At 47.1% G+C, this 22,131-nt stretch overlaps 1 protein-coding gene across 1 annotated transcript in view; it reads left to right on the forward strand.

Annotated features, from left to right (window-relative positions):
• The window catches only part of SLC44A4 (solute carrier family 44 member 4), a 61,070-nt gene that overhangs the window by 31,130 nt on the left and 7,809 nt on the right, over positions 1 to 22,131 (forward strand). The window contains exons 6-17 of the mRNA XM_053379135.1: positions 42 to 170; positions 2,220 to 2,280; positions 5,149 to 5,254; positions 7,877 to 7,960; positions 8,497 to 8,609; positions 12,085 to 12,207; positions 12,342 to 12,441; positions 13,596 to 13,688; positions 15,042 to 15,144; positions 17,040 to 17,296; positions 20,500 to 20,594; positions 22,025 to 22,128. Of these exons, the coding sequence (XP_053235110.1) occupies positions 42 to 170; positions 2,220 to 2,280; positions 5,149 to 5,254; positions 7,877 to 7,960; positions 8,497 to 8,609; positions 12,085 to 12,207; positions 12,342 to 12,441; positions 13,596 to 13,688; positions 15,042 to 15,144; positions 17,040 to 17,296; positions 20,500 to 20,594; positions 22,025 to 22,128 (1,368 nt within the window). The remainder of the gene's footprint in view (positions 1 to 41; positions 171 to 2,219; positions 2,281 to 5,148; positions 5,255 to 7,876; positions 7,961 to 8,496; positions 8,610 to 12,084; positions 12,208 to 12,341; positions 12,442 to 13,595; positions 13,689 to 15,041; positions 15,145 to 17,039; positions 17,297 to 20,499; positions 20,595 to 22,024; positions 22,129 to 22,131) is intronic.

Genomic DNA, 22,131 nt, shown 5'->3' on the forward strand with positions numbered 1-22,131 from the left:
GCGTTTGTTCCATGCGCTTGCCTTCCTTTCCCTCTCTCCAGATCTGCGTCCCGTCCTGCCCTTCCAAGTTCTGGGCGGTGCCTCCGCAGATTATCCAAAAGGATAAACCCGAGGACATATGGAACCAGACCCTGTGCCAGCCCACGATTAACCTCACGACGACCAGCCTGGTAAGTTGGCACCTTTTATTACGGCAGGTTAGTTCTTCACCCCCACCCATTTCTCCACTCCGCAAGTGTACAGGCCATAAGAAGAGATCCCCGCTGGATCAGGCCTGTGGCCCATCTAGTTCGGCATCCTGTTCTCGCAGGAGCCAATCAGATGCCTTGATGGGAAGCCACAAGCAGAACCTGAACACAACAGCCCTCTCCTCCTTGCAGTTCCCAGCAGAAGTATATTCAGAGGTCTTCTTCTTCTTTGGCAATCACTCGTAGCCGAGTAAGATTGTCTTCCATAAACACAGTTTTAACAATGAGTCCGTAAGTGATTGTGGAGGCCAATTCTGGATCCACACGTCCTTCCACAGTGGGGACCTAGGTTTCTGGGCAGGAGTTGATCACGGTGAGGGTTTGCCAAGCGTGCCTTCCTCTTAGCACGTTTCTCTGTTTCATCCTGAGTTCGAGTGTCTTCACAGCCCATGACACCTTTGGTAAAGGCTGTTCTCCAACTGGAGCGCTCGCAGGCCAGTGTTTCCCAGTTGTCAGTGTTTATACTACATTTCTTAAGATTTGCCTTGAGAGAGTCTTTAAACCTCTTTTTTTGACCACCAGCATTACAGTGGTACCTCAGGTTACATACGCTTCAGGTTACATACGCTTCAGGTTACACACTCTGCTAACCCAGAAATAGTCCCTCAGGTTAAGAACTTTGCTTCAGGATGAGAACAGAAATCATGCAGTGGCAGCGCAGCGGCAGCGGGAGGCCCCATTAGCTAAAGTGGTGTTTCAGGTTAAGAACAGTTTTCAGGTTAATAACAGACCTCTGGAACGAATTAAGTACGTAACCAGAGGTACCACTGTACACTGTTTCCATTTTTAAGTTTGGAATAGATTAATTACTGTGGAAGACGATAATTAGGCATCTGCACAACATGACCAGTCCAACGAAGTTGATGTTGAAGAATCATCGCTTCGACACTGGTGATCTTTGCTTCTTCCAGTACACTGGCATTAGTTTGCCTGACTTCCCAGGTGATGTGTAATTTTTTTCGGAGACACTGTTGATGGAATCTTTCGGGGAGTTGGAAATGGTGTTTGTAAGTGATCCATGTTTCACAAGCATATTCAGAGGTATACAGCCTCCCACACCAGAGGTGGAAAATAGACGTTGTGGCTAGTAGCCATGGAGAGCCTTAGGAAAAGGTACCCCTGCCCGTATGGGCCAGTCTTGTCAGACTCTAGGGTTGTGCGCTCATCTCACTCTAGAGGCTGGGAGCCAGCGCTGTCCGCAGACACTTCCGGGTCACGTGGCCAGCGTGACAAGCTGCATCTGGCGAGCCAGCGCAGCACACGGAACGCCGTTTACCTTCCCGCTAGTAAGCGGTCCCTATTTATCTACTTGCACTTAGGGGTGCTTTCGAACTGCTAGGTGGGCAGGAGCTGGGACCGAAAGATGGGAGCTCACCCCGCCGCAGGGATTCGAACCGCCGACCATACGATCGGCAAGTCCTAGGCACTGTGGTTTTACCCACAGCGCCACCCGCGTCCCCCGGAGAGCCTTATAGTGGGATTTTAAAGCCATCCAAATTAGTGGCCACCGCTGTCTCTTGTTGGGAGTGTTTGCCTTGGTTTCCTGCTCTCCTTCTGGATAGGGATGGAGGAGATATTGGTTCAGCGCACATTTAAAGCCGGATCTGTCACATTCTCACTTTCCAAAACAATACACGAACGAAACATGGCTATAGCCTTCGAAAATTGCACCCGCCTGAATTTTGCGAAGCAGTCCTCCAGCCAAACAACATTTACAAAAAATGAGGCATAGAGGGTACATAAAAATGAAGGTATTGGTGAGAATACCACACAAGATCACATAGTAAGGGAAGTTGCTTGCCCAAAGTGTCAACATTGCATAGAATGAATGGGTTAATTAGGAGAAATTTGCACTAAATTGCTGGGAAGAGCCACGTTGGCTGAAAGATTTTTAGATGGTGGTGGTGGGGATATCTTGAATGAATGAAACTGCACCAGAAAGCAAGTTTTAACTTCCTGTTTAATTCACAGAGTGTGTCAGAAATTCTCAACCTGCAACTTTGTCCAGAATTCACTGTCCCGTCCGAGCCAGGTGAGCACATAATCAGGGTTCAGTCTGCTCACAAGCCCCCAGTCCTTTGACTGATGTTTCATCTACCTTGATGAGCGGCACAGGAAAGAATTCTGCTGGGTCTTTCATTGCTTCAGCACTGCCAAAAGGAAAAGCAATGCCTAGCAAAAAAAATCCCTACTGTACAACTTTCAGTGGGGCTTGGACCCTCTCTGTATCCTGGGGCATCATGAGGAATTTTAATTTACTGGGGCAAAAGAGTGAAGCGTCCTTAGACCACATGGGTGACCAGAACCTCTGGGAAATATAGGGTCAAATGGACCAGTGGTCTAACTCTGTATAAAACAGCTGTTTATGTTCTGGGGAGGCGTTTGGGAGCGAGGACTTCTCGGTTCAAGGAAAATATTGCAGTTCATGTTTGAAATATGTATGCATGGTCTCTGTGTGTGAATTTCATGTGTGTTTGAATTTGCTACTGTGATTTTATAATTTATTCAGCCAAGAATTCGTACCAGAGAGCCAGTGTGGTGTCATGGTTAGAAGTGGACTGACTAAGGCCCAGGTTCACTTAAGGGACCTTGGACCATTCACTCCCTCTCAAGCTAACTTTCCTACCTTGCAAGGTTGCTATGAGGATTTTTTTTTTAAAAAAAGATGAAATAGAGTGTGAGGTAATAACTCAGTGCTCCCATGTGTTCTGTGAATAGAACGGATTGATTTCTTCTCAAAGCTTTTTGTGTCTTACCCCACGCTTTCATTCATATTTTGTTGTTTGAATACCATTAAACCAGGGATCAGCAAACTTTTTCAGCAGGGGGCCTGTCCACTGTCCCTCAGACCTTGTGGGGGCTGGACTATATTTTGGGGGGGAAAGAGAACGAATTCCTATGCCCCACAAATAACCCAGAGATGCATTTTAAATAAAAGGACACATTCTACTCATGTAAAAACACGCTGATTCCCGGACCATCCGCGGGCCGGATTTAGAAGGCGATTGGTCCGAATCCGGCCCCCGGGTCTTAGTTTGCCTAGGTAAAGGTAAAGGGACCCCTGACCATTAGGTCCAGTTGTGACTGACTCTGGGGTTGCGGCGCTCATCTCGCTTTACTGGCTAAGGGAGCCGGCGTACAGCTTCCGGGTCATGTGGCCAGCATGACTGGCGAACCAGAGCAGCACATGGAAATGCTGTTTACCTTCCCGCTACTTGCACTTTGACGTGCTTTCAAACTGCTAGGTTGGCAGGAGCAGGGATCGAGCCATCGGAGCTCACCCTGTCGCGGGGGTTCGAATTGCCGACCTTCTGATCAGCAAGTCCTAGGCTCTGTGGTTTAACCCACAGCGCCACCCGCATCCTTTTAGTTTGCCTACCCATGCGTTAAACAATGCCTTGACCACTGTTCATGATTATATTTTATAACATTTGGATTCGGCACATAATTTGTGTTCTGTACTGATATATTCAACTGCCCCTGGTCTCTGAGCTGCCCCCCTGCCCCAAAGAGAGGTGCCTCCTCACACTGCCCCACAGGGGCCTGGGAAGAGGATGCCCCCAGTTTTAGTGGCCCAACGGAGACTGGCCAAAGGTGAACATGAAGCCATCGCCTTACCTTGGGAGGCAGCAGTGGGCATTGCTCTCCTTCGGCACCGGGTACTCATCTCCTAGGCAGGCCTTGCACACAGCAAGCACAAACAAAAATCTGTCCTTATTCCCTTATGGGGGATACAAGAGCCATTATAGAGTCCTTTGTAGGTTCTCCATCGGTCAGAGAAAATAACAGAGGCCAACCAGAGAATATTGAGAAGCAAAGCAGCTAGTAAGCCTGATCTTTATTGAACTGTTGCAACAGGGTGCTCCCCTCACACGCAGGAGAAGGAGGAGGACCCAGAGCCCAGGTGTGCCCGCCCTTATGTAGACATTTTAGATTGCCCACCTTGGAGTCCAAGACCACCCCCAGAAGCATCATACCTACATCACAGAAGGGGTGTAGCTCAAGTCCACCCCCCGATACATCATAACTATATCACAGAAAGGGCGATCTACAGCAGAAACCTGAGTGCGTTGTTTACCTCCTGTTGTTGTTTACCTCCTGTCTGGCAAGTTACCTGCTAATGCTTACTTGATTGGATACCCTGGGGAGCCTGGCCAGTCTTTTGTAATGATAAATACTTAGTTCCTGAGCCAGGTCACAGGCTCACCCTATTCATACACAGATATACCCTTAAGACAGGTTTTGTGAATGAAAAGACAATGGGGAGGCTTTTCCATTTTCCTTTGACCTTGCAGAGAAAACATTTGGTCAGTTTGGGAGCCAAAATGGTTCCAGGACTGCTTTCCTGTGCTGCTTCAGACATTTGGTTTATATATTTATGTATGTGTTTGCTTGGTACATTTATGAACATTTATTATATATATAAGACCTTAACTTATTTATTTCAATAAGAAAGGCAAGCGCAGCATCTGCCTGCTTGCCCGGCCTCCCACTGCTCTGTCCATTCCCTTGCTTGCTTACTGCAAGGCCACCTCAGCTCCTGGCAACCAGCACCCCCTGGCCAGCCCCAGAGGCACCGTTCACCTGGGGAGCTTGTAGCCAGGGCTGCTGCAATAAATAGCCGTGCAAGCCTTTAGGAGGCAGAAACGTGAGAGGGCATCACAGGAGGGAAGGAAGGAAAGAGGGACAGATACCAGTGTTGCCCTCATCCAGTGCTCAGAATGGGGCAAAGTTTTAGGCATGGCATCAAAATCTCATGAACACCACCCTCCAATATGGCGTGTAATTGGCCCCAAGGCCTGGGATCTTGCCGGTGTGAGGACAACAGCGCTAGGCCTGCTCTGCTGGTGTCCCGCGTCTCCAAGAATTGACCCTAATCTATGTCTATTTCTTTTTACAGTACTGAGCCGTTGCTTCCCTACTTTTAACATCTCTCAAGCTGAATCCTTCAATGTGGGCGGGATGGATAAAAATAAAACTCTGGACACTATCAAGAATGGCACAGAGTAAGTCCTTTGACTCCCTGGGCGAACTTCAGGGAATTCCTGGTTAAATTGGGTATCGGGATTTTTGTTAGGGATTGTAGGAAAAGACCTGCCAAGGAAAATAAAAAGATTATTTATGTATGCGACAACGGTGGCAAGAGTCTTAATAGCACAGTGATGGAAGAATGAGGAAACCCCAACAAAAGAACAATGGCAAGAGAAATTGATGCATTATGCAGAACTGGCGAAACTGACATACAAACTGCGAGACAAGGACAACTGTGACTTTAAAGAAGAATGGGAACTTTTTACAAACTACTTAAAAAAACAACAAAATGAACTGGACTCCTTGGCAGGTTTTGAAGAAACATACACAAATTTATTGACTGTTAATATAATAGATAGACAATTTAAGGATCTTTACAATTTTACAATATGCAGAGAACAACATAGGCTGAAAAATCAGAGAGAGGAACTGAGGAAAGTCTTGGGGGGGAAGGGAGGGGGGTTCTTTTGGGGGGGGAAATTGGGGGGGAATGATGGAGATGATATGTTATGATAATTTGTTATATTGAAATTATTAATAAAAATTATTTTTAAAATAAATAAATTGGGTATCGGGGTGCAGTGATTTTGAAGGGGCTCTGCGGCACATGCCACAGAACATCCTTCAATCGCTGGCATTTCCAGTTAAAAATAGGATGAGGCAGCGGGAGAATGTGGAATACCTCTCTCGGCCTGTGACCCAGGGAAGCCTCTGCCAGTCAGAGCTGACAGCAGTGGGTCAGATGAACACAGCGTGATAAGAGTCTGCTAGATCAGGCCAGTGGCTGTCTAGTCCATCACCATGTTCTCACAGTAACCAGCCAGAAGCCTATGGGAAACCAGAGAGCCCAAGGGCCCTACCATGCTTTCTAGCAACTGGTTTTCAGAACCTTTGCTGCCTTTGACCACAGAGGCAGAGCCTAGCCGTCATGCCTAGTAGCCATGGCTAGCTAAATCTTCCACGAATTTGTCCAATCTTCTTTGGAAGCCATCCAAGATGGTGGCCTCTGTCAGAATTCCTGCTCTGTGATTGCAGTCATGGGGTTTTTGTCTATCACATGACGGTGCATGTTTTGACTCCACAGAGTGGGAAGTGACGGAGACAGGAAGTTTGTGTTACTGTGTTCCGTGAAATGGGACTATTGTCCTTTGTCCTTTTTCTTTTTGCTGTCTGATGCTAGAGAGAGAGGGAGCCATGTTGCAGTGCTCTGTGTGTGTTTATATGTAAATAAAGTAGATTAGCCAAAATGCTGAGTTGCTGAAGTCTGTCACGCAAGGTGCGCAAACTCTGTGCATCCCTAACTGTGCCGATGTCTGTTGGCTTTGGTCGCTGTAATGTTCGGGCAGAAGAAAGCTTTTGAAGCTCCCGAACGATCGACCAGGAGGGAGGGAACATGCCAGTCGGGCATGTGTCTCTGCCAGGGTCCTGCTCGAGTGTAGGCTGAGCTCCTGACAGCCTCTTCTGGGAGCCTGATATAATAATAATAATAATAATAATAATAATAATAATAATAATAATAATAATAATAATAATAATTAATAATATATTTATACCCCGCCCATCTGACTGGGTTTCCCCAGCCACTCTGAGCGGTTCCCAACAGAATATTGATAACACGGCAAAACATCAAACATTAAAAACTTCCCTAAACAGGGCTGCAATCTAAAATCAGATTGTTGTTGATTTCCTTGACATCTGATGGGAGGGAGTTCCACAGGATGGGCGCCACCACTGAGAAGGCCCTCTGCCTGGTTCCCTGTAACCTCACTTCTCACAGTGAGGGAACCGCCAGAAGGCGCTCAGAGCTGGACCTCAGTGTCCAGGCTGAATGTTGGAGGTGGAGACCCTCCTTCATGTATACTGGGTCAAGGCCGTTTAGGGCTTTAAAAGTCAGCACCAACACTTTGAATTGTGCTCGGAAACGTATAGCACTGGCGTAAGGCTGCTTCCTAATTTACAAATGCCCTAGACCAGGCATGGCCAAACTTGGCCCTCCAGCTGTTTTGGGACTACAACTCCCATCATCCCTAGCTAACAGGACCAGTGGTCAGGGATGATGGGAATTGTAGTCCCAAAACAGCTGGAGGGCCAAGTTTGGCCATGCCTGCCCTAGACAGTCCCTTTTTCATCCCCTTAGTGCCAAGACCGCCTTTGCCCTCAAAGTTTGTTTTCTGGCTCCTCTTCTAGTGGCACTGTGGGTTAAACCACAGAGCCTATGACTTGCCGATCAGAAGGTTGGCAGTTCGAATCCCCGCAATGGGGTGAGCTCCCGTTGCTCGGTCCCTGCTCCTGCCCACCTAGCAGTTCGAAAGCATGTCAAAAATGCAAGTAGATACATAGGTACCGCTCCGGCGGGAAGGTAAACGGCGTTTCCGTGTGCTGCTCTGGTTCGCCAGAAGTGGCTTAGTCATGCTGGTCATATGACCCGGAAGCTATACACCAGCTCCCTTGGCCAATAAAGCGAGATGAGCGTCGCAACCCCAGAGTTGGCCACGACTGGACCTAATGGTCAGGGATCCCTTTACCTTTACCTTTACCTTTACCTCCTAGGTCCCCCCCATTCTCATAGCTATCTTTTTGGTCCCTTGTCTCTGCAGACAGCTGTTGCAGTCTCTGGGTGCCAAGAACCTTGGGCTGAAAATCTTTGAGGATTTCACACGGTCGTGGTACTGGATCTTGATGTGAGTGGCTGAACAAGTTGAGAGGGAGTAGCTTTGTGGAGGAGAGGCCAGCCATGGTTTATGCATACAGCCTGAGGGTGGCTCTGGAGGCTGAAGGTGTATATGGCAACGATCTTCAACTAGGACTCCCCAGATGTTATTGGACTCCAACTCCCATCATCCCCAGCCAGCTTAGCTGAGGGTCAGGGATGATGGGAACTGTAGTCCTACAATGACTGGGGGAACCTGAAGATTGGCAGGAGTACAAAAGGCCTTCAGAGAAAGCCCGCCTCCCCTTAAAAAGCCCAGCGATGATTGGCTGCACTCAGTGGTGCTGGCCAAGTGGAACGGCATGGCATGGAATGCTGGAAACTGAGTGGGAGGCAGGCCGGGATGGAGTATTCGGAGGAGGGTGTGTGGCTGACTGACCGCTACCCAGCTGCGGCTGGAAGTTGGCGGTTAGATTTGGGTTTGGCTGGGTGAGTGCATTTTCAGCAAATGCGGGGAGATCACCTCTGTGCTCTGACTCTCTCTTACCTTGTCTTCCTTCCCTCCAGAGGGCTGCTGATTGCCTTGGTGCTGAGCCTGATATTCTTGCTGCTGCTACGTTGCATCGCTGGGGTTCTGGTGTGGATCCTCATTGTTGGGGTGCTGGTCGCCGCGGCCTACGGTGAGTAACGTGGTGGGGATTGGCCAAAGTGGAGGAGCCAAAGCGAAGAAGGCCACAAGCCTGCATCTCCCTGATTTCCCCCGAGGAATCCTGGGAGGTGCAGTTTTCCCCTCACAGAGCAATAATTCCCCAGAGTCCTTAACAAACTACAACTCCCAGGATTCTTTGGGGGATGCCACACAATTTAAATGTGCACTGAATGTGCTTTAAGTGCGTGGTGCTGTTGACATCTGTCTGTCTCGGGAGACCATGGCGGAGTGCGCCTTTGGAAGTGAAGTCAAACCGTTGGAAGATTGCAGAGGCTGCTGTGGCTGTAGAGACATACGGGAGAGACATGTTTTGTTGTAGCCGGGGCAGATGAAGGCGTCCGGTTGTGCTGTTGCAGATGCACCATGGCATTTCTCCTCTCTGCTCTCCTCCCAGGGTCATTCCTCCTCTGGCCACCTGACTCTCTGTCACCAGGCCCTGCGGTCATCTGCATGGGATATTGATTGATTGATTGATTTTTACAATATAACATAATGATATGTTTTACAGTGGTACCTCGGGTTACATACGCTTCAGGTTACAGACTCCGCTAACCCAGAAATATTACCTCAGGTTAAGAACTTTGCTTCAGGATGAGAAGAGAAATCGGGCTCCAGCGGCGCGGCGGCAGCGGGAGGCCCCATTAGCTAAAGTGGTGCTTCAGGTTAAGAACAGTTTCAGGTTAAGAACAGTTTCAGGTTAAGAACAGACCTCCAGAACGAATTAAGTTCTTAAACCAAGGTACCCAAGGTGTTTTTATTTGTGTTGTCAGCCATTCAGAGTGGCTGGGGCAAGCTAGCCAGATGGGCGGGGTATAAATAATAAAATTATTGTTATTATTATTATTCCCACATGGCAGGGTTGATGTTGCCAGCCTTCCTGTCATGTGTGTTGTGTGGATCCTTCTTTATCCCACATGAATTTGTCTGTTTCCGATCTCCTCCACACAAAGGGAGGGCAAGGGATGAGTTGGGGAGCATCAGAAGCCGAGAACTTTTACCTGAGAGAAATCTTTTTCTTGGAAGGTGGGAAGTCCAAATTCCCAGGGCGAATTAAAGCCCTTGATTTGAGCAACGACAAAAACCTCATCTCTTCCGTATACAGTCGTACCTCGGAAGTTGAATGGCATCCGTTCCGTTTCCAAAATGTTTGGAAACCAAAGCGTGGCTTCTGATTGGAAGCTCCTGCAGCCAATCAGAAGCTGTGGAAGCCCCATTGGACATTCGGGTTCCAAGGAAAGTTTGCAAACCGGAACACTCATTTCTGGGTTTGCGGCGTTCAGGAGCCAAAACATTCGACTCGCAAGATGTTCGGGATCCAAGGTATGACTGTATCGGTCTCTACAGCCTCACAGGCACTATAATCTCCAGCAGCGGAGCGGCACATGCCTCTGTTGTCTCCCGAGACAGACGGGTGCCAACAACAACTCAAGCAGGCTGGCTCTGTGTGTAAAGAGCATTGCCAGGACAATTAACAACAGGGGCTGTTCTCCTTTTTTTAAAAAAACCTCGTATTATAAAAGAATATATATTATTTTGTACATCAATGCTGGAGACTGAACCAGATACAGTGGTACCTCAGGTTAATAACTTAATTCATTCCGGGGGTCCGTTCTTAACCTGAAACTGTTCTTAACCTGAGGTACCACTTTAGCTAATGGGGCCTCCCGCTGCCGCCGTGCGATTTCCGTTCTCATCCTGAGGTAAAGTTCTTAACCTGAGGTACTATTTCTGGGTTAGTGGAGTCTGCAACCTGAAGCGTATGTAACCTGAAGCGTATGTAACCCGAGGTACCACTACTCTGCTAGCGAACGATAACCCTGGAACACAGGATGCCTGCTGACTATTGAGTCAGACCATTAGCCCACTCAGCTCAATATTGTCTACACTGACTGGCAGCAGCTCCCCAGGGCTTCAGGGAGAGGATATTTGCCAGCTCTGCCTGGAGATACACTTGGGAACTGAAGCCTAAGGAACATTGTCCATGCAAAACAGATGCTGCCCCACTGGACCTACTTCCATACAGAGAGAGCACTGTCAGAACAGTTCAGAGCAGGCCCCTCTTCCTTATTAAAAGCCTTTTATTATTATGTTGTTGTTTAGTCGTGTCCGACTCTTCATGACCCCATGGACCAGAGCACGCCAGGCACTCCTGTCTTCCACTGCCTCCCACAGTTTGGTCAAACTCATGCTGGTAGCTTCGAGAACACTGTCCAACCATCTCGTCCTCTGTCGTCCCCTTCTCCTTGTGCCCTCCGTCTTTCCCAACATCAGGGTCTTTTCCAGGGAGTCTTCTCTTCTCATGAGGTGGCCAAAGTACTGGAGCCTCAGCTTCAGGATCTGTCCTTCCAGTGAGCACTCAGGGCTGATTTCCTTAATAATGGAGAGGTTTGATCTTCTTGCAATCCATGGGACTCTCAAGAGTCTCCTCCAGCACCATAATTCAAAAGCATCAATTCTTCGGCGATCAGCCTTCTTTATGGACCAGCTTTCACTTCCATACATCACTACTGGGAAAATCATGGCTTTAACTGTGCGGACCTTTGTTGGCAAGGTGATGTCTCTGCTTTTTAAGATGCTGTCTAGGTTTGTCATTGCTTTCCTCCCAAGAAGCAGGCGTCTTTTAATTTCGTGGCTGCTGTCACCATCTGCAGTGATCATGGAGCCCAAGAAAGTAAAATCTCTCACTGCCTCCATTTCTTCCCCTTCCGCTTGCCAGGAGGTGATGGGCCCAGTGGCCATGATCTTCGGGGGTTTTTTTGATGTTGAGCGTCAGACCATATTTTGCACTCTCCTCTTTCACCCTCATTAAAAGGTTCTTTAATTCCTCCTCACTTTCTGCCATCAAGGTTGTGTCATCTGCATATTTGAGGCTATTGATATTTCTTCCAGCAATCTTAATTCCAGCTTTGGATTCATCCAGCCCGTATAAAATATTGCATATTATTGCTGGGGACTGAACTTGGGGACCTCACCTGACCTACAGCCCTTCTCCTGAAAACTATTCCTGTTTTCTGGAAGGGAGTGGGGGAGCGTCTATCTCGGAATCTCCTCTCGGCCTAGCTGATAAAGCCTCATCTTCCTCTGAGCCGAGCCTTCAGAATCGTCTCCGACGAATAATTAACGACCTGAGCCTTTGATGAGGCTCCAAGGCACATTCTTCAGCAGAGTTCCCAGCACAGGGAAGAGATGAGAGGTTTGGGCTACATTGTAAAGAGTTTATTTCTAAGCTACGCAGTCAGAAAAGACATCCTCTCTCTATGAAAGCAGAGAGCAACTGAACAAAGGAACAAAGGAAACAGGAAGCCACTAATGTCACATCCTGTCTCCTTTCCCGTGAGACTGGAAGGTCTCTGGAATGTAAACAGAGTCCTGTGACTCCAAGCAGCTGCTCAGTGATAAGAACAGAAACTAACACTCTATTGATCTCTGCCTCTTTTGCTTTCCAGGGATCTACCACTGCTATATGGAGTACCGTGAGCTCGACCAGAAAGGAGCCACCATCAAGAACATTGGCTTCACCACAGACGTGGGCGCCTACCGCAGCGTCAAGGAGACGTGGCTGGCCGCCAGTAAGTCTGGGCGGAGGGGAGCGGGCAGGAAAATGGGTGTTGGAAGATGGGCAACCCTGGTCTAAAAAAAGCAAAGTTCCCAAAGCTTAGTTATGAGAGTGGCCCAGGTGCGAATCTCCTTCTCTCGCCTCCAGTGATCATCCTCTGCGTGGTTGAAGGCATCATGCTCCTCACCCTCTTGTTCCTGCGCAAGCAGATCCTGATCGCCATTGCTCTCATCAAGGAAGCCAGCAGGTAAGGGAGTCTTTGTAAGGCCAGTGAGTGTGGAGCCTCCGTCACGGGGGCCAAATGCAGACCTCTGTCTGGCCCTTGGGACCCTCTTCCCAAGCCACACGCTCCTCTCCCTCAGCCACACCCCTCACCAGCCCTGCTTCACACTTTCCTTGAGAGTTTTTGCCTGGCTGGAATGTGTCCTTGAGCTCTGATTGTTAAGTTGTGGGTGAACATATCAGACGACACAATGATTCTTCAAACAGCTCTTGCTTATTCACAGGCCAGAACAGAACTGAACTGAAGGGTTCAGTCAGCCTGCTTATACAGAGCTCAAGTGCAACGTAACTGTAACAATTTTTTAAAACTATCCAATCACTGAACGTCACTTTCGATCCCTTATTTGCATAACTATCTACAGTATCCCCCTGCTGGCCCAGGGTGAGAACTTCAGTACATAACACTGATAGTGCCTCTTTTATATTGCCTGGACGGAGGATATAGAGAGAGAGGCGCACAAGAGGAACTAGTTTTCTGGGCACGGGGAAAATAGGTGTTGTTGCTCCACCCACTTCTGCCTCCACTGAGAGAGGGAAAGCAAGCAACCAACCTAGCCCCTTCCTCTCTTTTTTTTAAAAAAAAATTAATCATTTTTTCGATACAAACAACAACCGCAAAAGACACATACAACAAAAACCATAATAACAATAATAACACAGTTTGACAATTCAGATTTGAATACACTGATATACCTATGACTACACCTTTTTAAACATAATTTCCCCACCTCTCTCTCATCCCCCTACTTCCCGCCACTATCCGCCTTATCGCTTAAATATTCGTTTCAGATTTCTTCATATTTATCCATTCTTATTTTGCGTCGACATGCAATTTGTTTGTATGTAGCTAATCTGTCCATATTATCAATCCATGTGTAAGTAAGTTCTTTAATTTATTTAATCTAATTAAAGGGAAGACCCGTGTTTGCTTGGGCTCCTAAAAAGAAGATGGGGAACAGTAGAGAGGAAACACTGCAAAATCGTACAAGCAGAGAAGGTGTAAAGGCTATATTATGGGTTCTAACTGGTTTGAAGTGTCTCTGGAGAACTGTACTACAGACGAGTTTGATTGAAGCTGCAAACCTGGGTTTACAGAGTCTCTCTTGTTCTCTCCTGCAGAGCCATTGGGTACATGATGAGTTCTCTTTTCTACCCGTTGCTGACCTTTGTCTTGCTGGTGATATGTGTGGCCTACTGGGGTATTACTGCTCTGTATCCTTTATTAAGAGAAGACTTGTTACTTCACATCCTGCAAGTGTCCCGGGGGGAACCCGGACATATCGTTTCGTTTTTAATTGCGAGAGAACAACTTCCATTTTGGGTGCTGTGATCTTGCCCGATTTTGCAATGCGATTTCCCCCTGGAAAAAGCGCTTTTTGGGGGGCCCGCAATCTTGCATGGCACCCCCAAACACACATCTTTGGGGGCTGTGCCCTAAAAAGTGGGGTGTTGGTTGGTGGGGACAGCAACTGAGTATGCTCTACAGCCATGGAAAGTTGACTGGCTATTGGGGCAAAGATAATGTAACACAGAATGAAATGGTGAGGCTTGAACGCTAAATATAATCAGTGCAATGTGGCATTTTGTTTTTAATGGTTATACCCTTGTGGTTCCTGTTGAACTGCTACCAGACTTATGCCATTATTGGGAGGAAGGGAACCTAGAAATAAGCTGCCTACACACAATGCCTTTTGAAGCACATTCGAAGCACGTTTACTCCCCTCAAAGAATTCTGGCCACTGTAGTTTGTTAAGGGTTGCTGGGAGCTGTAACTCTGTGAGGGGTAAACTACAAGGCCCAGAATCCTTTGAGGGAAAGAATGTGCTTTGAGTGTGCTTAAAAGCTATAGCGTGTATGCAGCCATAGGACGAGTACATGAATGAAGAGAACAACTTCGTATTTCAATATTTGGCTGGTGTTTGACAGGAAGTCATAGCAGATATGTAATACAGTGGTACCTCAGGTTAAGTAATTAATTCGTTCCAGAGGTCCGTTCTTAACCTAAAACTGTTCTTAACCTGAAGCACCACTTTAGCTAATGGGGCCTCCCGCTGCAATTTCTGTTCTCATCCTGAAGCAAAGTTCTTAACCTGAAGCACTATTTCTGGGTTAGCGGAGTCTGTAACCTGAAGCATATGTAACCTGAAGCGTATGTAACCTGAGGTACCACTGTACTACTTGGCGTTTGATACCTAGTGTATAATGACGGAACGTAGCAGTTCCTGGTGACAGCTTCAGAGATTTTATATCCTAACACTTAGTAAAACCAAAACAACAACATCCTGAAACCCTCCTATCCGCAGGTAAGAACATCAGCTTCCAATTTTGAATCACAAAATTCGTGGCAAGCTTTAGAAATGTCCTTGAATTTTCAAGTTCAGCTCTTCACTGCTTCCCTCTCTTCAGGTTTTTGTTCCCAGTAGGGAAATTTCTGTGTTCCATGTACCACAAGGTCTTAAACGTTTCCACACTGAAGATGGCAAAATGTGAGGGTGGTGCTGGGGAGGCCCCCGTTATTCCTTTTTCTTTGTATATCTTCTTTCCTTGACTACTCCCCACCTTCAGATATCTCGCCACCTCTGGAGCGCCCCTCTATCGCATCGCTCCCAAAAATGATAGTTCCCCAGACTGCATAGGGATCTCTGGGAACGAGAGCTGTAGCCCATTGGTGAGTCACAAACGTAGCTGAAGAATCTTGGTTCCCAGATCTACCTCTCTGACTAGAGGGGATGGGGGATCAGTTTGATTTGCTACACATTTAAAGTCATTTCCACTTTCTGAAACAATATGTGGAGCGAAACACATCTATCCTTGGAAATTGGCACTTTTCTGAATTTTGTCAACCAACCAATGCTTACAAAAATACAAATATTAGGAGAAGGTGTGCATAAGAATGAAGTTACCGTATTGTCCCAAATAGAAGCCTCACTTCTTTTTTTCCAAATTCTGACCATGAAAAGTTAAAGTGCGGCTTATATTCGTGACCTTACAAAAATGGTCTTTTACGATATTGCTGCTGAAACAGACAGACGGTAAATTGGAACAAGAAAATGCTTTATTGCTGATTTGCGAGCTTGAGTGCCTGTGGAATTGTAGCAATTGAATAGCAATTTGTGATTTTGGCGATTGTACGGTTGTTTTTGTGGGCTTGCAAGATCAAAGGCTTAAATTGGCTCGGAGTTACAATTCTACCAACTGCAGCGATTTTCAGCCTGTAACCCAATTTTAAGGGAGCGACTTATATTTGGGTATTGTCTTTTTTTTCTTCCCGCCCCCCCGAATTTTAAAGGTGCGGCTTATTTGCGGGTGCAGCTTATATTTGGGCCAACACAGTATTATGGAAAGTAATATGCAAAAAAGTGCTTTGGGTTAGGGAAAATTGCTTACAAAATTACATTATTCAAAACTGAATACAAAAATAGGCTTATTAGGAGAAATTTGCATTAAAATGCGGACGAATTTTCATGAGTGTTTTTAAAGAAAAATATTTAAACCCATGAACTGCTACAGAATGTGGCAAACTGAATGTAAGATTGGAAAACTGAGATACTGAGAGGATCAAATTTAGCAGATATATCCATCCCGGCCCCTGACTAACCCTCCAATTCTGGGCCGCTTTGGTGTCTCATCCCCACTTAGGGTTTTAATGAGGACAGTTGTGGCCATTTTGGCTTCATAGGCAACAGAAAATGGAACCCAGAACCTAAATGACATGGTACAAAAATATCTTCTTCTAAGTTCTTTGTCTTGCTTGGAGGGGGCAAACCACACTGGTGCTGGATACTTAGGGATCCTCGCATAAGATGTTTCAGGAACTCGGACAGCCCTGCAAGATCTTGCGTGAGCATCCCAGAATCGAAGCCCTGAGAGGGCTTGAAAGCTCTTTTTGTGCCAGGTCTGCTGGATTGTGCTCTACCTTGCTGCGAGGTGGGGAAGGGGGTAAGGCCCTCTCAACATGGCAGCTCTGGAAGCCTGTGAGATTTCAGGAGAGCACCCCGGAGCCCTCATAAACATGTGCAGTTTCAACTGGCTAGCCTTCAGTTGCATAAAGTTGAAATCATGCAACATATACACATGTGGATTGTACTGTACACACTGATATCTCAAGTTCCTCCAAAAGCCCGAGTAAATAAATCCAATTGTGCTCCCCAGCACTGTATTTAAAAGTGTGTCTTCAATTCTTGGGGCAGCAGTTCTGTACTTCCTATTAATTTTGTGGTGGTATCTTATTCGTACAATAGACTGTGAGGTAAGTTCAGTAGAGAATAGTGAAATAAGTTAGGGGGAGAGAGACGAAGAGAGGTAAGGAAGTGTGAGGTAAGTTATTAAAGCGAGGTGAGTCAGAAAAGGACTGGCTGGAAGTTCTCAGAGATCTGAGCCCAGGTCTCCCTGCTCCAAGTCCATCTCCTGTACGACCCTGGATTTTATATTTCTGCCAGTGTTCAAAACGGATCCTGTTTGGCTGTGGAGCAACTTGTGGGGCTCTGCTTGGCTCTCCTTTTTGAGACCAGCCATTTCCATGCCCTGGTATTAAGAGCACCGTTCCCTGCTTTCTTCCTCCAGACATTCAACGCCTCCACCTACTGGCCCTGCCTGGTGGATTGCATCTTCTTCAAATACAACGACCAAGGGCTCTTCCAGCGCAACCTCTTCAACCTTCAGATCTACAACTTTGTGGGCCTCCTCTGGTGCATTAACTTTGTCATTGCCCTGGGGCAGTGTGTGCTGGCGGGGGCCTTTGCCTCTTACTACTGGGCCTTCAAGAAGCCCCAGGATATCCCGGCCTGTGCTGTGTGCAACGCCTTCGTCCGGACGTTACGGTGCGCATCTTGTGTGGGGATTCCCATGTGTCTGGTGGTGGGCAGGGAAGCAGAGGATCTGGTCCTCACCCTGCCACCGGCCTTGCATTGTGCCAGCGTCTCCCTTGGGAACTGGAACATAGGAAGCTGCCTTCGACTGAGTCAAAGCGTTGAGTCCATCTAGCTCAGTGTTGTCTGGATGACGGCTAACAGATTGAGATTGAATCCTGACAAGACAGAAGTACTGTTTTTGGGGGACAGGAGGAGGGCAGGTGTGGAGGATTCCCTGGTCCCTGAATGGGGTAACTGTGCCCCTGAAGGACCAGGTGCGCAGCCTGGGAGTCATTCTGGACTCACAGCTGTCCATGGAGGCACAGGTCAATTCTGTGTCCAGGGCAGCTGTTTACCAGCTCCATCTGGTACGCAGGCTGAGACCCTATCTGCTTGCGAACTGCCTCGCCAGAGTGGTGCATGCTCTGGTTATCTCCCGCTTGGACTACTGCAATGCGCTCTACGTGGGGCTACCTTTGAAGGTGACCCGGAAACTACAACTAATCCAGAATGCGGCAGCCAGACTGGTGACTGGGAGCGGCCGCCGAGACCATATAACACCAGTCTTGAAAGACCTACATTGGCTCCCAGTACGTTTCCGAGCACAATTCAAAGTGTTGCTGCTGACCTTTAAAGCCCTAAACGGCCTCGGTCCAGTATACCTGAAGAAGCGTCTCCACCCCCATCGTTCAGCCCGGTCACTGAGGTCCAGCACCGAGGGCCTTCTGGTGGTTCCCTCACTGCGAGAAGCCAAGTTACAGGGAACCAGGCAGAGAGCCTTCTCGGTAGTGGCACCCACCCTGTGGAACACCCTCAAACCAGATGTCAAAGAGAACAACAACTGTCAGACTTTTAGAAGACATCTGAAGGCAGCCCTGTTTAGGGAAGCTTTTAGTTTTTGATGTATTACAGTATTTTAATATTTTTTGGGAAGCCGCCCAGAGTGGCTGGGGAAGCCCAGCCAGATGGGCGGGGTATAAATAATAAAATTATTATTATTATTACACCGAGTGGCAGCAGCTCTCCAGGGTTTCTGGGAAGAAGTCTCTCCCAGCCCTACTGGGAGATGTTGGGGATTGAACCTGAGACCTTCTGCCTACGAAGCAGAAGCTCTACCATTGAGCTATGGCCCTTCTACTATTGGTAGGCTCACACATGGCTGTAGGGTTGCCTGCCAACTGGAGGGCGAGGGAACCACCCAGCCATCGCTCATTTACATAGGGGTGGTTGTCAGAAACTGTATTTGTTTGTTTGTTTGTTTATATCTGCAGGTCTCAGGGCAGTTTTCAGGAATAATAATAGTAATAATAATAATAATATTTGGAAATCATTTTTATTAGTTTTACAAAGTTATAAACAGAGAATCAAAAGTATATCCATACAAAGGTAAAGGTAAAGGGACCCCTGACCATTAGGTCCAGTCATGACCGACTCTGGGGTTGTGGCGCTCATCTTGCTTTACTGGCCGAGGGAGCTGGCGTACAGCTTCCGGGTCATGTGGCCAGCATGACTAAGCCGCTTCTGGCGAAACAGATAAGTGCATGGAAACATGGTTTCCCTTCCCGCTGGAGTGGTACCTATTTATCTACTTGCACTTTGACGTGCTTTCGAGCTGCTAGGTTGGCAGGAGCAGGGACCGAGCAACGGAAGCTCACCCCGTCGCGGGGATTCGAACCGCCAACCTTCTGATTGGCAAGTCCTAGGCTCTGTGGTTTAACCCACAGCACCACCTGCGTCCCTATAAACAGAGAATCAAAACTATATCCATACACAGAGATTCCTCTAAATCCCAGGACTTCCCTCCATCCCCTCCATGAAGTCCCATTATAAACATTTAATACTGCATATTCTTTCATACTCCAATGTTTATATCAAACCATATTATCCATGGTAATCTTTAAACTACAAGTAAGGTCAAAATCCTGCTAATTGCTTCCATCTGCTTACAGTGGTCTCCTAAATAAATTTTCCCCGTTCTTTTATAAAGCTTTTATCCTCTTGGTTTCTGAGTTTTTCAGTCAGTTTTGCCATCTCGGCCCATCTGACTGCAATGCCCTAGCCTCTCTGGGTGCCTTCCCCAATATCTCAAGGAACGGCTGGGAGATACCTTGTCTGACATTCTCAGGATCTGCTGCTACTCAGTGCAGACACTTGACCTCTCACCCTGCAAACTGGGGTGGAGAACCTGTCAGGCCCTCCAGGCCTCTCTGCCTGGGCTATAGGACTTGCTCCAGGCCATAGCCTAACTGGCCCTGCTGCTGCTGCACCCTCCTTGAGTGCTTTTGCCTGGTTTGGAATGTGTCGAACTCTATATAAAGCTTGCCTGCGTAGAAAGGATTGAGTGAGTGTTGAAACTAGCCTATCAGACAAAGGGAACATTTATATTCATTGCTCCGCCCTCCTTTCCCTCTGGCCCTGCCCACTGCTGGAAAGTGGCCCCTGGAAGAGAATGCGACGCCCTGGACTAGTTGAAAATATTTGCTCATCCCTCCTCTATTTAGAGTAGCTGGCATTGTTTGTTTCGGGAGATGCAATACAGTGGTACCTTGGTTCTCAAACTTAACCCGTTCCAAAACCAAAGCGTTCCAAAACCAAGGCACGCTTTCCCATAGAAAGTAATGCAAAACGGATTAATCCGTTCCAGATTTTAAAAAACAACCCCTAAAACAGCCATTTAACATGAATTTTACTATCTAACGAGACCACTGATCCATAAAATGAAAGCAATAAACAATGTACTGCAGTCACACAATCAATCAATCAGTAGCTGAACTGGGTTCCACACAGCCACCAAAACAAAACAAAAAGAGCCGCAAAAACAAAAATGCAAAATAAGTAGCAAAAACAGACGGATCTCAACGTAACACGCGAAACGGAAGTGTGGCACTCAAAACGGAAGTGTAACACCCAAAACGGAGGACGTTCGGCTTCCGAAAAAAGTTCACAAGCCAGAGTATGTACTTCTGGGTTTGCAGTGTTTGGGTTCCAAGTTGTTTGAGTACCAAGGCATTTGAGAACCAAGGTACCACTGTACATGAAAACGTAAACCTTGGATAAGAGCAGCAGCCTCAGCCTTAATTAGGAATGGTGTCAAAGTCTGGAGTTCCTTGTCTTGACCCAGAACGTTTCGCAAGGCAGCTCCACCTTACAGGACCTCTCCTCTTTCTCCGCAGATACCATATAGGATCTCTTGCTTTTGGTTCCCTCATCCTCACTATCGTCCAACTGATCCGCATCGTGCTGGAATATATGGACCACAAGTTAAAAGGCAAGTGATGAATACACCAGGCAAAAAGGGCAGGATAAATACCAGTAACCGTCAGAATAACCGGAGTCGGGATGCCCAGTGTCCCTGGAAGTAGGCTAGCACTAAAGTCTTTCACAATCTGAAAGGGTTTCAGAGCTGGTCTGTTATGCTGATGGCCCTAACATTAGGCAGAGTGTGGCAGCTTCATAGAATTATTGAATTGTAGAGTGGGAAGGGACCCCAACGGTCATCTAGTCTAACCCCCCTGCGATGCAGGAATCTTTGAAGGTTTTCAGACTCTTCCGGTAATTCAATTTACTGTCGCTGCTTTGTTAACTAGTGGGGTAGGAGAGCTGGGGTGGGGGAACCACTTCCAGCAACCAGTGTGCCCCTTTGGGTTCCAGATAGTACATGGATAGATGAATATAAAAAGCCCAGGACACATTTTCATGGCCCTCTAGTGGCTAGGACGGCTCATTTGCCATAAGTCATGTATCTAGCATTAACTCTGTATTGTATACAGTGGTACCTCGGGTTAAGAACTTAATTTGTTGTGGCGGTCTGTTCTTAACCTGAAACTGTTCTTAATCTGAGATACCACTTTAGCCAATGGGGCCTCCTGCTGCCGCTGCACAATTTCTTTTCTCATCCTGAGGTAAAGTTCTTAACCCGAGGTACTATTTCTGAGTTAGCGGAGTCTGTAACCTGAAGCGCCTGTAACCCGAGGTACCACTGTACTCTATTTTGACCAAACGAAATCCTCCTTGAACAAAATATACATCAATATGACCCCCCCCAAAAAAAAACCATGACCACAAAATAACAATAAATAATTAAAAACAAAATATTCCATTTCCCCCCTTTATGAGGCATCCTTAAGGTGTAACTAATTTTAATACAGAAGTACAAGAATGCAAAAAACCAGCAAATTTCAAATACAGTAATATTCAACTTAAGAGAGTTAGTTAGGTTGAGAGTACAGTGGTACCTGGGGTTACAGATGCTTCAGGTTGCAGACTCCGCTAACCCAGAAATAGTACCTCAGGTTAAGAACTTTGCTTCAGGATGAGAACAGAAATCGTGCTCTGGGGGCGCCGCAGCAGCAGGAGGCCCCATTAGCTAAAGTGGTACCTCAGGTTAAGAAAAATTTCAGGTTAAGAACGGACCTCTGGAACGAATAACCACTGTATGCACTTCCAGAGTTAATGCTAAATACGTGACGTCTGGTAAATGAGACACCGAAGATGCTAGAGGGCCATGAAAATTTGAGTCCTGGGCTCTTTAGACTCTCCTACCTATGTACTATCTGAAACCAAAGGGGCACATTGCTTGCCAGATGTGAAATACATGGATGTTATTTTCAGCTCTCCTACCCCACTAAACTGGCAACAGCCAATGGGAGCGTGTCCTTTTGAAGCCCCGGCTACCTAATTCTCCTGTGGCGTTTGTAGGTTCCGGTAACAAGGTTGCCAAGTGCCTGCTTTGCTGCATGAAGTGTTGCTTTTGGTGTCTGGAGAAGTTCGTCAAGTTCCTCAACAGAAACGCCTACATCATGGTA

The sequence above is a fragment of the Podarcis raffonei genome, chromosome 2 (genome assembly GCF_027172205.1).
Source record: "Podarcis raffonei isolate rPodRaf1 chromosome 2, rPodRaf1.pri, whole genome shotgun sequence".
Classification (NCBI taxonomy): Eukaryota; Metazoa; Chordata; class Lepidosauria; order Squamata; family Lacertidae; genus Podarcis; species Podarcis raffonei.